Source organism: Delphinapterus leucas, chromosome 11, assembly GCF_059928025.1.
Source record: "Delphinapterus leucas isolate spDelLeu-1000000601 "Yukka" chromosome 11, BTC_Dleu_Yukka2, whole genome shotgun sequence".
Lineage (NCBI taxonomy): Eukaryota > Metazoa > Chordata > Mammalia > Artiodactyla > Monodontidae > Delphinapterus > Delphinapterus leucas.
In genome coordinates this window covers 40,729,311-40,745,434 of record NC_143139.1, presented here as the reverse complement: position 1 = coordinate 40,745,434, position 16,124 = coordinate 40,729,311, and the positions used below count along the sequence as shown (strand labels likewise).

General features: G+C 43.8%; 1 protein-coding gene across 3 annotated transcripts in view; it reads left to right on the top strand.

The window, feature by feature from the left end:
• The first annotated feature begins 1,352 nt into the window (after window positions 1-1,352).
• The window catches only part of SLC11A2 (solute carrier family 11 member 2), a 59,534-nt gene continuing 44,762 nt past the window's right edge, over window positions 1,353-16,124 (top strand). The window contains exons 1-5 of one of the 3 annotated variants that reach the window (XM_089920717.1): window positions 1,355-1,483; window positions 12,857-12,928; window positions 14,404-14,552; window positions 15,110-15,235; window positions 15,670-15,789. In XM_089920717.1, the coding sequence (XP_089776843.1) occupies window positions 12,895-12,928; window positions 14,404-14,552; window positions 15,110-15,235; window positions 15,670-15,789 (429 nt within the window). In that variant the 5' untranslated portion in view covers window positions 1,355-1,483; window positions 12,857-12,894. Of the gene's footprint in view, window positions 1,484-12,856; window positions 12,929-14,400; window positions 14,553-15,109; window positions 15,236-15,669; window positions 15,790-16,124 lie in introns of all 3 variants that reach the window. The other 2 variants (XM_022572168.3, XM_089920718.1) reach the window with 2 other exon arrangements.

The window sequence follows — 16,124 nt, the reverse complement described above, 5'->3', positions numbered from 1 at the left end:
GGAGGCACATTTGTCTGCATATATAGAGGCAGGAGACAGGAGCCAGCACTGGGGAAAGTTAAACCCAGCCTGCACAATGAAGAAACAGCTTAAGAAGGAGGCAGCTCCACACATTGAGCTAAGTAAGTAGCCAGCAAGTAAGTATGCAACAGCCCAGGGAAGTTGCCCACCTGAGCAGACCTGGAACGAGAGAAGGATGGTTCCAGCCATTTTATTTTCTAGTTGAAGTAGTAGTTCCCAAAGGAAAGGTTCTGGTCTGGAGGGACTTCATCAAGCCTTTCTGAAACTCCCCATATGTGCTGTAGAGAGATTCTCAGAACTAATTTGTGCATTTTCTTTTCTCTCTAGGAGAGATTCTGTATGGAAACTAGCCTGTACCAGATAACTGATGATGCTCAGCCCAGTTTTTTGGGGTCCTTGAATTTGTTTTTACTTTGTACTTTATTTGGATTTTCCTTTTTGCAGTTTACTCTCCTTTCCTCTTCTCTTGGACTCTTTTACCAACTAATAAAAATTTCTCCTAGCAGTTTTTACAGGAAGAAAGATGTTGGAGGGGTTTATGCTTTTCCTCTCTAGGCCTATGACTTGGTTAGATAAGCTTGGTTACCTTTAATGAAAGCAGTTATGGGGGCGATGGGGGGCGCGGGGAGAGGGGTGTCTGAGAATGTTTCTGGTAGCTCTAAACGACATTGTAGAAAATTAGGGTGGTTAGTCAGACTATTTTCTCCACTCTAAAGCACCACAAGTCTGGTCATCATCTTCAGAGAAAGACTCTGGGATGTGAGATTGAAACTGCGGATGGAGTGGGGCTACTTTTGGGTAGATGGAGAATAAAGTTTGGGGGAAGAAGCGAGGCAGCTGCGTAGGAGAGCGGAAAACAATTCATTACCAAAGCTTGGGAACAGGGCAACTGATGCAGCCGAAATGGCTGCACTAGCTGATGTTTCGCGGTTCCTCCCAGGTGTGGGGTGCTGTTGGTGGGGCAGCAGATACTATGATGTGGCTCTGGGGCCGAGAGGAAATGGTCCTGCCAGGTGGCTATACCTTATAGGATGGAGCTGTATCTCTCACAGAGCCGCGTCTCAGAAGAAATGGTCTTGATTTCCAGGACCTAACGTGAGGCCGCGGCGAACTACAGCAGGAAACTTACGTGTCTGCAGGGTGCCAGCGGTCTGGAAGACTACAACCCACACTGTGGGTTGGACCAGCGCGAGCACTAGCTCTGCAAGAGACAGCTCCCGCCCGGGCCGCCGTGGCCCCGCCTCCAGCGTGACCTGGGGAGGGCGGAGCCCCGGAATTTGCCGTCGGCCCGCCTTGCTCGCCGGCAGCCGAGGGGAATACGGAGAATCCAGCCAATAGGAAGGTGCAGCTGCGGTCCTGTCGGCCAATCGCGGGCCGTGTAGGGGGTAGGCTGGCGTGGCGCTGGTTCCAGGGGTATGGAGCCTCTGGCGCGGGGACAGACTGTCAGGTGGTTGCAGAGCCGGTAAGGTGGGGTACAGGGCAGGTCAGAGGTCACGCGGGCGCCCGGCTTTCCCCGGGCTCCCCGGATGGAGGGCTGCCCTGGGAGCTGGCGCCGGGGCCAGAATGGGGCATGCGGGGCGCCGAGCGGGGCTGCGAGGGGCGGCACGGGCTGTGAGGGCCTGGGCGCGGGTTCCAGATGGAGCCGCATTATTCGAAGGAAGACCGAGAGGAGGGCGCCGGGAGCGGGGGGCGGGAAGGAAACGCCAGAGGTTGCAGCGGCCTCACCCCTTTCCCTTCGCGGCCTAAGAGAAATGGCCGAACCCCCGGCCGGACCAGCCGCGGGGCCGGGACCCGTGATCGACGGTGCGCTGACCCCGTTTCACGCCGCGGAAGAGGCCGACGGCCACGGGGCAAGGTCCCCGCGGCTGCCTTCTTATCTGCGGAGACCTGGCGCCCCGTCTGCTCCCTGGGCTTCCCTTCGCCCCACTTCAACAAAAGAATTCATTTTACTGCAGCCGACATCCAGGGAGCGCCTTCGTGTGAGGGGCCTGGGCAGGCCGCTGAGTACTGCAGCCGACATCCAGGGAGCGCCTTCGTGTGAGGGGCCTGGGCAGGCCGCTGAGTACTTGTGTGTAGATTGGTTTTAGGGCTGTTTGTGCAGCCTCCAGGCACCTTTGTAGGGGGCATTATTGTGCACGGTATGTGAGTGGGGTGGCAGCTCTCCATCTGTTTGGTTTCATATGTCCCTGCTTTTAAAGCTATGCTAATATTTTTGATGTTACGCCTTTGGGTTCCTTTTCACTTGGTTTCCCCAAATTCCCTTCATATATCAGATTATTTCAAAGAGCATCATTGGGGGAGAAGTTGGGGAACCTGGGCTTGGAATTTCCTGTGTGTCAAGTGAAGATACTCTCATATCGTGCACTGCTTTCAAAGGAGCGTTATGAAGTTAAGGGAATGTGACATCTCTTTAAAGTGAAAAGCAAAAGCAAAAATTATATGGAAGGGGAGGCAAGAGGAGACGGGTTTCCAGAGGTCATAATTCTAGTGAATATTGGTGAAACCAGGGGACACTGTGTTTCTACCTTGACTCCAGTGGAATCTGAACCCCAACTAGTTTGCAGCACTTCTTGGCTCTGTAAACCTTTGAGCAAGGTGCTTCTTTGTTCTTTTGTTTCCACATACTTAAAATGGGGATTGATAATATCAATCTTAAAGAGTTGGTGGTGAGTATTAAATGTGTTAATATTCTTAAAGTGCTTAGAACAATTCCTGGCATTTAAGAGTTTTATTATTACCTACAAGTGCCTTCTTCCCCCTAAAAGATTCCACACTAAAAGAATTCTGACCTTATTACTTATCCTTCTTCAAAATCCTGTGAGCCTATTGCCAATGAACCCTTAGGCCTGTTTTCCATCCACGTCATTCATGATCTGAGGCTATAGTATAGTTACGTGTGACTAGTGGTTTTCTGCTGGGTGTTTATCATTAAGTAAGGTTGGAAACTTCCTCTATACAGTACTGGGTCTGTCCATGATAGCTGTGTTGGGTAAATGAAAACTTCTTTGACTGTTTAGTTTTTCATTGGATGATATTTCATTTACAGTCTTGGCCTAGACACAGTTTTTTTTGGACCCAATACCAAAAAGGCCATGATTACAGCATTCTTGGTTTCTCATGTTTCCCGGATGGCTGGAACTTGGGCGGGGAATTTCTGGGCAGCCTGGCAGCACTTCTGGTAGTGAATGGGGAAGCTTCTAATCTTCCCCATTCTAATTATAATTCTAATCTAATCTTCCTCTACTGTTAGGAAATCAGCGGTGATCCCTTGGAATACTCCACAGAGCTCCTAAGCAGCTTTGGTTCAGTTTTGACTCAGTGAAGTGAAGGTTAGAGGTTAGAGAGTCGTATCTATTGATACAAAGCAGCATCTTTTCTACTTGACTTATAGTGCTAAGAGCTTGGGTGGGTGCTGTGGAATCAAAGACATCTTTATTCCCTGTTTCCTTACTGTGTATGTCTGCTGCCATACTTATGCCCTTTCTGTGAGCTTAAAAGTCCCTCTCAGATTCTCTTGGTACTGTCCGGAAGGCTCTAATGGAAGACTTTTTTGTCTTCCAGTTCTTCCCTTCCAAGAAAGCTGCTGTTTATATAGGTAGCATTACTGGGAACTAATCACAAAATGAGAAACTTTGAGTTTACTAAAAAGAACATCGCTTACTGCAGTCTTCTGGCCCAGTTTGACTGAAGTACACATAGTGTGAGTTTAGTTATTTAGCTTTGGAGTAAGACAGTTTAGTACTTGTATAAGGTTGAAAGTTGGATGTTGGCTTGGTGAGAGTGGAGGACAGTGTCTTTGTGAAACCTCTGTGCTTTAATAAGGACAGGGAGTGATACCGTTAAAGAGTTGAGTGTTTGAGGCAGAAAGGGAAGCCTTTTGCCTTAATATTGTTGTCATCTTTATCATGTGAGTCCCTCTGGTTTTAATAAAATATTTTGGAAAAGAAGAGGCAGGGAGTATTTGACTGTACCGAATGTAAGGAGTTAGAAGTCCTAGATCCTTGTTGTCTCACCCATCCGATGCCATTTATTCTTTTGATAATTTAACAGACATGTATTGAACAATTAACATTTATTGGCCCCTGGAGACACAAAGACAAGGCCTCCGGGTATCATCAGGAATATCATGGATATAATAAAACAACAATGTATTATGAACTATAATAACATCAGAATGGAATATAAAACAGTTGGCCAGGGATGGTAAATATATATTTATTGTCTTAATTCCTCTTCCACTTTTTAAAAAATTAATTTATTTATGGCTGCGTTGGGTCTTCGTTGCTACGCGCAGGCTTTCTCTAGTTGTGGCGAGCGGGGGCTAGGCTTCGTGTGGTGCGCAGGCTTGTCATTGCGGTGGCTTCTCTTGTTGTGGAGCATGGGCTCTAGGTGCGTGGGCTTCAGTCGTTGTGGCATGTGGGCTCAGTAGTTGTGTCTTGCGGGCTCTAGAGCTCAGGCTCAGTAGTGGTGGCGCACGGGCTTAGGTGCTCCGAGGCATGTGGGATCTTCCCAGACCATGGCTTGAACCTGGGTCTCCTGCATTGGCAGGCAGATTTTTTAACCACTGCGCCACGAGGGAAGTCTTCCACTTTTAATTTAAGGTCAGAGTAACTTACATTTTTTAGTGTAAGGACCAGTTCCCAGTAAAGACTTAAATTAGGAAATTAGGGTTCTCAGGCTTGTCTTTGTGCTTATTGCTAGTAGGTCATCTTGTGTGGGTTATTTTTGTTTTGGTCCCACTTATCACTAACAATCAAGTGTCTATTAAAATTCCTAGGTAATGAAAGGAGGCTACAAATTAACTATTGAACTTGTAGCAGGTTCCAAAGAGCAGAAGGAGGCATGTATGAGGCTGGAGAATCTTATATGTATTGTCTGTCTTTACAGACAGTTTTTCTTTGCTTTAAGCAAAGAAACATTGAGGAAGATATGTACTTAAAATTGTTAAGGTCAGTCTGCATTGGGGGGCCAGTATCTGTCATTGGAATAAATAAGTTGAATGTAATCTAATAATAATCTTTCTTCACATTTGCCAGAGGACAGCTACTTAAGCAAGTATAAGGGCAAAGCACTTTTTTTCTGAGGCAAGAAGTGGGTATAGACTGATTTAATAGACTTTCTTACTTCATTGTAAAGAGGTCTTTGAAATTTTCACAGAGCTTGGAGTTGTGTTCCAGGGTAAATGTGTCACGCCAGGAGGCCAGGTTGGGCAGCGAAAGGGAAATGCAGTGCTGTAAACTTCAGGTTGGGAGGAAATCGGGGGAAGCCTCACACTGTGAGAGTCGGGAGGAGCAAAGACCAAGTTATAGTTTCTGGAAGTAAGATATTAGTGACCCTGCCGTGTGAGCAGTCAAGGAGATTTGAAGCTGGCTAAGCCTCAGAGCTCTGAGCAGAGAAAGTGAAGAGCTCTATTTAACGGGTATTAATTGGGCCCTTGTAATTCTGAAGTCTCTGGTTGATGGGTGATATTTTTGTCTAAAAGTTCAGTACTTCTTGACAGCCTGGCCACGTTTCTCCCCACTGTTATCGTCTTTGACACCCAGGCAGCCGGTTTTATTATCAACTGTACTCTTCCTCCCCTTATCTTACCCCCTCTCTCCTCTTCTTGCTGCTTAAGATTTTCTCTTTCTCTTCTTTCTTTATCATTAGATGTTCTCCATGTCAGGTTTTCCTTTCAACCATCAAACAGATTTTCAAAAGTCTAACTCAGGTGGAAGTAGCAAACTTGATGCTGAGTTGAAAATTGTAGTTCTCTGGTAGACTAAGGGAGATGTCTCCAATTTTGAGATTATTACTATGGAATACAAAGTCAGTAACATGAACAGTCTGTCTCAGTGGCCATTGTGCCAGAGAGAGAGAGAGAGAGAGAGAGAGAGAGGGGATCTGATGTGTGTTAAGCACATTGTACAATAGCAACACTGTTTGTACTTTATGAACTGGGTGTGCTTGTGTGACTTTCAGCTTACCGAAATATTACTCACTTAGGTAGAGGGGATTAGAGTTTCCAGGCCTTTTTCTTAAACTAAACGGGATTAGAGTTTCCAGGCCTTTTTCTTAAACTAACACCAGAGGGGCTTTTCGCTTTGTTCTTACGTCAGGAAGTAGATGTAATCTGTCTCCAACCTTTTTTTCATTTTGTCATTTTATATCAAATTCATTTTAATGAGAGAAAAATAGGATTATTTTTTATTCAAATTGAAAAATAATTCCAAACTTCACATCCTCAATTATAATTTAGAAATTCACATGGCTTTTCTAAGCTGTTTCTCTCCCATCATCCCCAGTGGGGGCAAATTGAGTTTTGGAATTAATTAGATGTATATCCTGATGGAAAGACTCAGAAATTGGTGCTTCTTTATTGACCTGGAATGGAAAAACAGAGGAAGTAATAATTTCTCATTTTAAAAAATGGCTAGTAATATTCCTTATTAAAATACGTAGGGTTCAGACAGCAGTTAGATCTGTTTGAACCACTGAATATTTCAATTTTGTTGACTCCCAGTCATCAGGGGCAGGAACTCACCTTCATGAAGAACATCTTGCACAGCCTAGATGTTAGATGAACAGTCATGATTTAGTAGGAATATCAAGTGCTTTAGCCTTAAAAGTAGACCTTTAGAGAAAAGGGAATTTTAGAAGGATCTGGAAATCTTTACATTTTCTTCAAAACAAATGGAATTTTTTTTTTATCACAGCTCCTTTTTATTTTCTAATAAACAACTCGGGGATCACTTTTTAAAGCCTGTACATCTGGCAGTTTCCACTTGTCACCAGCATGGCACTGAACGTTGGCTGAGGAAACATCAACAGGGAGAAGAGATGGCTTTGGCAGCAACTTTAAACATTCCTGTTCACATTTTTTTTTTTTTTTTTTTGCGGTACACGGGCCTCTCACTGTTGCGGCCTCTCCCGTTGAGGAGCACAGGCTCCGGACAGGCAGGCTCAGCGGCCATGGCTCACGGGCCCAGCCGCTCAGCGGCATGTGGGATCTTCCCGGACCGGGGCACAAACCCATGTCCCCTGCATCGGCAGGCGGACTCTCAACCACAGCGCCACCAGGGAAGCCCTTCCTGTTCACATTAATCGATTGATTCCATGCACACTTTTCTAGTTGCCTCTGTGAAACTTCTTTGACTACTTAATGTTGTATCTGATTTTATTTATACAAGGTGGGGGGAGGAAAAAAGGGGAGAGGAATTAGAGGACTGTTCAAAGACAGTCTCCGAAACTTAAAATTAATTTTAGGGAGACCTTTGCAACAATGAACGCAGTTCTAAAATCAGTGAAATGGTTTGTGGTGCCTTTGCTCTCTGTAGAAGAATTTTATAAGAAAAAAATTAATTTAAATTCAAACTTTTTTTTAACCATAGGGGGAAAACGTTTAAGTTGAAGTTATATATGTACTTTAATACTCAGTATTTCATACTTTCTTGGTGGCAATTTTTTTTTTTTTTTTTTGCCGGCACGCGGGCCTCTCACTGTTGTGGCCTCTTCCGTTGCGGAGCACAGGCTCCGGACGCGCAGGCTCAGTGGCCATGGCTCACGGGCCCAGCCGCTCTGCGGCATGTGGGATCTTCCCGGACCGGGGCACGAACCCGTGTCCCCTGCATCGGCAGGCGGACTCTCAACCACTGCGCCACCAGGGAAGTCCTCTTGGTGGCAATTTTAAAAACTGATTTGGGCTATCCAAATTGTTCTTCTAGAGTTCTTGTAAATGATAAGAGAACACATGGAATTATTATTAATTAAATGTTCGGCATTTATTATAGCTAGTATGTGTTTGGGGCGGTATAATTGTTTATTTTGATATAATTTCAGACTTACAGACGAGTTGCAAGAATAGTATTAGGGAATAAATGCTTACAGGATAGGGTGATATGATAGTAGTAAGCAGCAGGTGCTTTGGGGGAACATGAAAGAGGGCCGTTTAACCCAAATTAGGGAGTCAGGAAACACTTTCCTGAGGAGAATTTTTCTAATTCTTTGCATTCAGGTGAAACTTCCAAATCACAATTTCAGAGCTTGGCTGTTTGCACACTGAGTCAAAGTAGTAGTAAGTTAAGCTTGAGGCCATATATGCCTGCTAACCAGACGGCTTCAGATCTCTGATTGTGCATTGTGAAGCTTTATCAGAGAGAACTGGTAAGTCCCTGAAGTGTTCATTGAGAAACTGAACGTCCCTGAGGTGTTCGTTGAGAAACTGAGTAAACCTATGTGACCTTTATGGTTTTTTTTTTTTTGCGTTATGCGGGCCTCTCACTCTTCTGGCCTCTCCCATTGCGGAGCACAGGCTCCGGACGCGCAGGCTCAGCGGCCATGGCTCACGGGCCTAGCCGCTCCGCGGCATGTGGGATCTTCCTGGACCAGGGCACGAACCCATGTCCCCTGCATTGGCAGGCGGACTCTCAACCACTGCGCCACCAGGGAAACCCTGTGACCTTTATGTTTAAAAAAAATAAACAATACAGGTACATGGTAAAAAAAAATTTTTTTAAGTGCAAAACCGTATACAGTGTATATTCAGTGAGAGGTCTTCCTTTCGCCTGACCTCCTTTGTGCTCCCTCACTGCTTCCTCTTAGGGACGGCAATACCAGTTTTTGGCATGTCCTTTGGATATCGTCTGTACATGTATGTGTGTATTCTCTCTCTCTCTCTCTCTCTCTCTTTTTTGCTACATAAATGATAGCATGCTGTTCTATAAACTGGGTTTTTAACTTCACAGTATATCTTGGAGATTGTTTCCTATTAATCCATATAGATCTGCCTTATTTATGGCATTCCATCCTATAAATGTACTAGGTTGTTTCAGTCTTTTTACACTACAAACAGTGCTGTGGGAAATATTCTTGCACATACTTCCTGTGGGACTGTTTCTTTAGTATGCATTCTTAGAAATGGAATTGCTGTGTCAAAGGATATGTAGGCTTTTGACATTTAGACAGAAAATGTAATTAGCATTCTTATCTTGTAAAATAGTCTTATAACTTTTGATAAGGAATCAGATAAAATAGTTATTACATTGAACCATGAGTGCCATTTTTTTCCTGCTGTCGATTGCTGTTCGAGAGGAGGAAACTTACTGGCTTTAAGGAAAGGTGACACTTAGTGGTTGGCGGTGAGCTAGAATATCAAAGCAGTGTTAATCATAGTTATCAGAGTACTGCTGGGTTGATTCTTGTTGCTTGTATCTCCACTTGATCTTTTTCTTTGTTTTAAATTTTCTTTTTATTTATTTATTTTTGGCTGCATTGGGTCTTTGTTGCTGCGTGTGGGCTTTCTTTAGTTGTGGCAAGCAGGGGCTACTCTTCGTTGCTGTGTGCGGGCTTATTGTGGTGGCTTCTCCTGTTGCGGAGCATGGGCTCTAGGCGCGCGGGCTTCAGTAGTTGTGGCACTCAAGCTCAGTAGCTGTGGCTCGAGGGCTCAAGAGTGCAGGCTCAGTAGTTGTGGCGCACGGGCTTAGCTGCTCCGTAGCATGTGGGATCTTCCCGGACCAGGGCTCGAACCCGTGTCCCCTGCACTGGCAGGCGGATTCTTAACCACTGCTCCACCGGGTCAGCCCGATCTTTTTCTTAATGTAATTAAATGACTGAAATGACCTGGTGGTATGGTCCTAGAGAGCAAAACTGTCTTACTCTTAACTTACTGCTTCCTTATGGGTGTTAAATTTTCATGGAGACTTAAATACTGTGCAGCACACCAAGCATACTGACCCTCTGTTCCCTGCCCTAGTTATATTCTCTAGACACTATAAACAGTGGAGTTTATAGTTTGTTGACTCAATGTTTTGATGAGAAAGTTGGAATCTAGGGAATTCCCTGGCGGTCCAGTGGTTAGGACTTGGTGCTTTCAGTGCCGGGGCCCTGGTTTGATCACTGGTCAGGGAACTAAGATCCTGCAAGCCGAGAGGTGCTGCCAAAAAAAAAAAAATGTTGGAATCTAGAATCATTTCCTCTCTTGGAATAATATATTTCTGAGACTTCACAGAGAAAACCAGACTTCTTGTATTTTATTGGCTCTGTAAGTAATTATGGGAGTAATCACTTAAAATACTAATAGTAATTATTAAAAATTTTATCTTGAGATATTTCTGTTTAAAATTATTTAACACCTTTTCACATTTCAGACTTGGGGAAAAACACACTACTATCTCAATTTGTTTTTTTTTTTTTAAAGAAATTATTTATTTATTTATTTATGGCTGCGTTGGGTCTTCATTGCTGCACGCGGGCGTTCTCTAGTTGTGGCGAGCGGGGGCTACACTTTGTTGCACCGCGCAGGCTTCTCATTGTGGTGGCATCTCTTGTTGTGGAGCACGGGCTCTAGGCGCGCGGGCTTCAGTAGTTGTGGCATGTGGGCTCAGTAGTTGTGGCTCGCGGGCTCTAGAGTACGGGCTCATTAGTTGTGGCACATGGGCTTAGATGCTCTGCGGCACGTGGGATCTTCCCAGACCAGGGCTCGAAACCCGTGTCCCCTGCATTGGCAGGAGGATTCTTAACCACTGTGCCACCAGGGAAGTCCTGCTTTTTAAATATAAGTTTTAAAGGCCTGTTTTGGATAGGAATCTTACTCACATGTGTTAAACACTTCTGTGCCTTCTGAAATAGGATATCAGTCATCAGTACAAAAGTAATCTAATTGAATCGGTTCTTCGTGAGTAGGGCTGCAATTAGAAACTTGAGTTATTCTTAATAATAATATAATGTTAGTATTCTTTTAAAAAATAACCACTGTTAATGCTTTTTTGCACTTCTTCCTATTTTAATTAATTAATTTATTTATTGGCTGCAATGTGCAGCTTACAGGATCTCAGTTCCCCAACCAGGGGTTGAACCCAGGCTACAGCAGTGAAAGCCTAGGATCCTAACCACTACGCCACCAGAGAACTCCCAATAATAATATTCTTTTTTTTGGTGGGGACCGGGGGAGGATGGTGCTCTGTGTGGCTTGTGGGATCTTAGTTCCCTGACCAGGGATCGAACTTGCACCCTTGGCAGTGAAAGCATGGAGTCCTAACCATTGGACCACCAGGGAATTCCCAATAATATATATATATATATTTTTAAAAATATTTATTTATTTATTTGGCTATGCCGGGTCTTAGTTGCAGCATGTGGGATCTTCATTGCAGCATGTGGGATCTTTTAGTTGCGGCATGCGAGATCTAGTTCCCTGACCAGGGATCGAACACAGGCCCCCTGCGTTGGGAGCGTGTAGTCTTAACCATTGGACCACCAGGGAAGTCCTCCCAGTAATATTCTTCATAATAATGTTCTCAGAGCTGATTGAAGTATAAGGAAGTTGCCTCATATCAAATAGCCCAAGACTTTCCCTGTAAGAGCCATAGTCCCAGATCTGATTTGTGGTTTCCAGTTTATTGTGTGTTATCCTGGCTTCTTAGAATTATATGTAAAATAAAAGTAAAAAGGCTCTGAGTGGGGCCTAGGAGCTGTGCTGTGATTGGAATCCAAGTGGCACCACTACTGAGTGGTTGGATGTGTAAATCCCATTTAGGTGAGGTGCTATTGTAACTGGCTGAAAGAGGGGTTGGATTTAGTCAGTAGTTTTGGGATCTGTTGGCGAAACCATCTGGTGGCTCAAACTCTGATAGGAAGGACGTTACTATTGTTCATTATAACAAGATACTTGATATTGGTGACTATAGACATGAAAGATTATGTTTTCCAAATTAGCAAGTGGTGATATGTTTTACATTCCAGAAGATAGATGAAGCCTAAAACCCCCTTCAGGTCTTCATTCTTTAATTTTGCAAAATATGTATAGAATATGTCGATAGACTATCAAAGAAAGTAGAGCACTGTTCAAATAGGGGCAATAAAGGTACAATAGTGGGAAAAGACTATTTAATTAGTAAAAGTTAGCTAAGGGGAGGCTTCATCACTTTTTCAGTAGGATAGTTGTTATTGGAATCTAAGGGGGGGGCAGTTAACAATTAATACTGCTTACCTTTCCCTTTCTAAATTTGGAATCAACTGAGAAATAGAGTCCTTAATCAGTAGATCAAAATCAGCCTTATTGGTGGGGTTGACTGGAGAATATGCCATAGATCTGTGGCCCAATGGGCTTACTAATACCCCCTGCCCCCCAGTTAAACTTAACCCAATAGGATGCTGGACATCTGGGATACCCCCTTACCCCAGCCCCGCCTCAGGCTGCTTATTGCTGAGGGAGAGAAGTGCAGGCATGCTGCCTTGTCCTCCTGGTGCCTCAGCTCTCATTAGTTTCTTCTCCCAGTTGTTGAAGTGTTGGGGAATGAGACCTGAAACCTTACAGCTGAAGTCTCTCTTCAGGGAAATGTGAGGCTGGGAAATAGTGACCCTTTACTTCTACTACCAGTGTGCTGGTGAGGTGCTTCCCCTTCCCCCTTTCCAGAAAATTGAAACATGAGCTTGAATTGTTAGTTAGATCAAAGAGAGTTATAGATCTCTGTCCTTAAAAACTCATCAAAATGGGGGGGGTCAGTCTTTTAAATATTTGGATTAATCTGGAGGCAGAGACTGGGTAATTGCCTAGCAGCCTCTCTGTGGATGCTTATTAAAAACTATTTGCCCACTTCCCTGAAATACCTTTTGCTTCAGTTTGGTTTTGAAGTCTTGCCAGCAAAAACATGATTAAGACTTTTACATTTTTTATTAAATATCTCTTAATCATATTCTGAAAACTGTAATTATTTTCAAGGTTATCTAATTCAGTAGAACAATTATTCTCTTAACATTGTAAGGGTTCAGTCATACAGAGTAACAGAATGCTCGTTCTGAACTTGTTGGTTTTAGTTTGTTCTTGCTAATTCCTCTCCCTCTCTTTTCTCCTTTCCAGAATCTTATTCTAAGAACTCAGACACTCAGGTATCCACCATGGTGTTGGGTCCTGAGCAGAAGACGCCAGATGGTAATTTACAGCTTTGTGTCATTGTCTAATTTTTATTTGGAATTAGGCTTAAGCCAGTAACAGGAATTTACCATATTGTCCTTCTTGTCTTCTGTTCCAACAAAAATTGTCCCCACCTCCTCTCCCCCAGCCAACAATATCATCATGGAGACCTGCTCCATTCAGAGGTCACCACCTGGTAACTTAGGCTGTAAATGGAAATGGATTTATAACCACAGAGACTTGCCTCATATCTTACTTCCAGTTCTGAGATGAGCCAAGATTAGCTACAAGTTTGGTTTCTATAGCAGTAATGCTTGTAAAGGCAGTATTATTTGCAAACCTGGCATAAAAACCTCTAGAGTGCTTTGTCTGCTCATGGCACTTCAGATATGCATGGAACAGTAAAATACTGAGCCAGCACCTAATAGTGTATTTAATGAGACTTCTTATGTGCTTTGACTAATTCTTCCTGATTCTAAATTTCTCCTTTAGAATTTCCATTCCTTTTCTGTACATTTCCTCCTCAGTTCAGTGTCCCTTAAGGTGAAGTGGGTCAGTTCCCTATAGAAAGAAAGCTTTTGTTTTTCTGATTGGATGTTGCAAAGGTTTCTTGGAAACCTTGAGATTAGAGCTTTGTGGTTAAAAATAGCCATTTGAAGGCTACAGCAAACTGTGCTTTGTATTAGCCCTTTTCTCCCAGACCCTCCCCCTCCCTGCTTTTAAAATTAACTGCAAAATGTAGGATTTAAGGAAACACTGATGATTAATCTGAGATGAGCCCTCCTATCAGGAGGGTGATACCTCCCCTCCCAAGCTCTTCGCTGCAGGCCTTAGTCAGGAGGGTTCCTGTTTGGTGGTTTCCCTGCAGCTTCAGATTTTAGCCTGAAATGTGGCAGGAGTTTGCAATTTACACATTTTTGGAGAAGCCTGATGGAGGTATAATGGCCAAGGATGATTCTTTGAGTAAGTCCTAACCAAATAATGGGGGGCAGGGAGGAGGAGAGAGGGGAGGGTCCCACTAGACTGACCTATTTCCTTCTAAAAGTTAGGATTTTAGGTTACCAGTGGGACTAGTCTGGGGATGTTATTCAATACATTGAGCCCTAGACATCACTGTTTTTAGAAGAAAATGAAATGGTTCTGAAAATTGGCAAGTGGGGATAGAAGTGTGAAAGTAGGGGGAAACCATTGTGGGATTCATGCTGAAAACTGATGTAGAGCTGAGTGACAGGGGAACAGGGGTGAGAGGGAGCTTTTTTATCATAAGCGTTTTTGTACTTCTCAAATTTCCAGTCATGTGAACATGTTGCCTATTCAAAAATTAATTTATTAAAAATATAAATAAAAATAAAGTACTAGAAATTGAGATAGAGTCAGGTTCACCTTGTGCCTTTAGGTATTAAAAAGATTTAATATCAGCATTTCTAAGGATGAGCTGTTAGTGTATTTTGTTCACTTTAATTCATTTCTTCTCAAACCTGTTAACTCAGAAGATGCTTCTGGAGACCACGGGGATTCTGCCAGCCTTGGGGCCATCAACCCTGCCTACAGTAACTCCTCTCTTCCACAGTCCCCCGGGGGGCACTCAGAGGACCCTTTCACCACGTACTTTGATGAGAAGATCGCCATTCCTGAGGAGGAGGTTAGTGACAGGTCCTTGGAGGAAAACATTATTATCTAGGGACAACCTATGAGTGGCAAGTCTGCTGGACAACTCCAGACCAACAGCTTCAGGTCTAATTCTGGCACGCAATCTCTGAAGACTGAATTTTTGTAATCAGGGTAAACAGAAACTGATAAGGAAACTGAGGGCCTTGAAAAACCCGTTGCGAAGTTGGACTAGTGAGCATTTTTTCTCCAAGAAAGTATGAATTCCATGTTCCCTTTTTTACAGTGCCTTTTGTCCTATTTGGGTAGTGGTTGTGCACAGAGGTACTGATATTATTGCTTGGGTTTTAGAATGAAAGGCTGTTGGAAAGAGCAGGTAAGAGAAGGCCTCTTACTTGGACAGAGAGGTGGCCAGCTTATTGATGAGAAGTGGATAAGATGGACGTGAAACTTGGGCACACCCAGTATCCAACTTCCTAAATGTTCTTATGAAGCTAATATTGCTGCTTTATATGTGACAAAATAATAGATAAATTAGATCAGCAGTTTGGAGGTGATAATCATTTTGATCTGTTTTCCTCTCTTGTACAGTACTCTTGTTTTAGCTTTCGTAAACTCTGGGCTTTCACGGGACCGGGATTTCTTATGAGCATTGCCTACCTGGATCCAGGAAACATTGAATCTGATTTGCAGTCTGGAGCAGTGGCTGGATTTAAGGTGAACATCGAGTCCTACCCCTTTCCCGTTTAAACACACGTAGCACACCACATCCTTTTCCTCTACTCTTTCTGTTGGATATGAACCTCAGCGGCTACATGCTGATACTTGATTGGCTGTGACACTTCAGCGAAAAGTACTTTTCCATCTGTTTTTAAATTTTATTTTATCCATATAGATGGTTTTTAATTTTATTTTACCCACATAGTTTCCTTGAACACAGGAGAAACAGCAGATGGGAGAAACTAAGGCTCAGAAAGGTGCAAGGTGACCTAGCAGGTTCTGTGCAGAACATGATGCGGGACTCAGGTCATTTGATTCCTGACCGGGGCTCTTCCCTGAACGTAGTGTTTCCCATTCACATTGCCGAACAACCAAACAAAAAAATCCCAGTTATCTAATGCGTGTAATGGTGGGGTTTTGTTCTTCTCTAGTTGCTCTGGGTTCTTCTGATGGCCACCATCGTGGGGCTTCTGCTCCAGCGCCTTGCAGCTAGACTGGGAGTGGTCACTGGGCTGCATCTTGCTGAAATGTGTCACCGTCAGTATCCCAGGGTGAGCAGTGTTTGTCTGTTACTCATATCATAGGTGACTCTGTGTCTGGCAACCTGTGCTGGCCTCCTTGTATACTGAAATAGTGGAGGATGTAGGGATCCGTGGCCCTGAGGACTGGGAATCCCAAGGGAAATTCTATAGCCCCTCTCGCGGCTGACCCGTGTTTCTGTGCTCCTTCAAAATCTAACACGAGATTCACATTTCCCAGAAAGTTTCCTTAGAAAAATTCTGTTTGAGTAAACATTTACCTTTCACTCTGCCTTTTGGTACCTAGCAGTGCCCAGTTCAAAAAGGGGCAGGGGTATTCTGTCTAAGCACTTTCATTCATACATCCA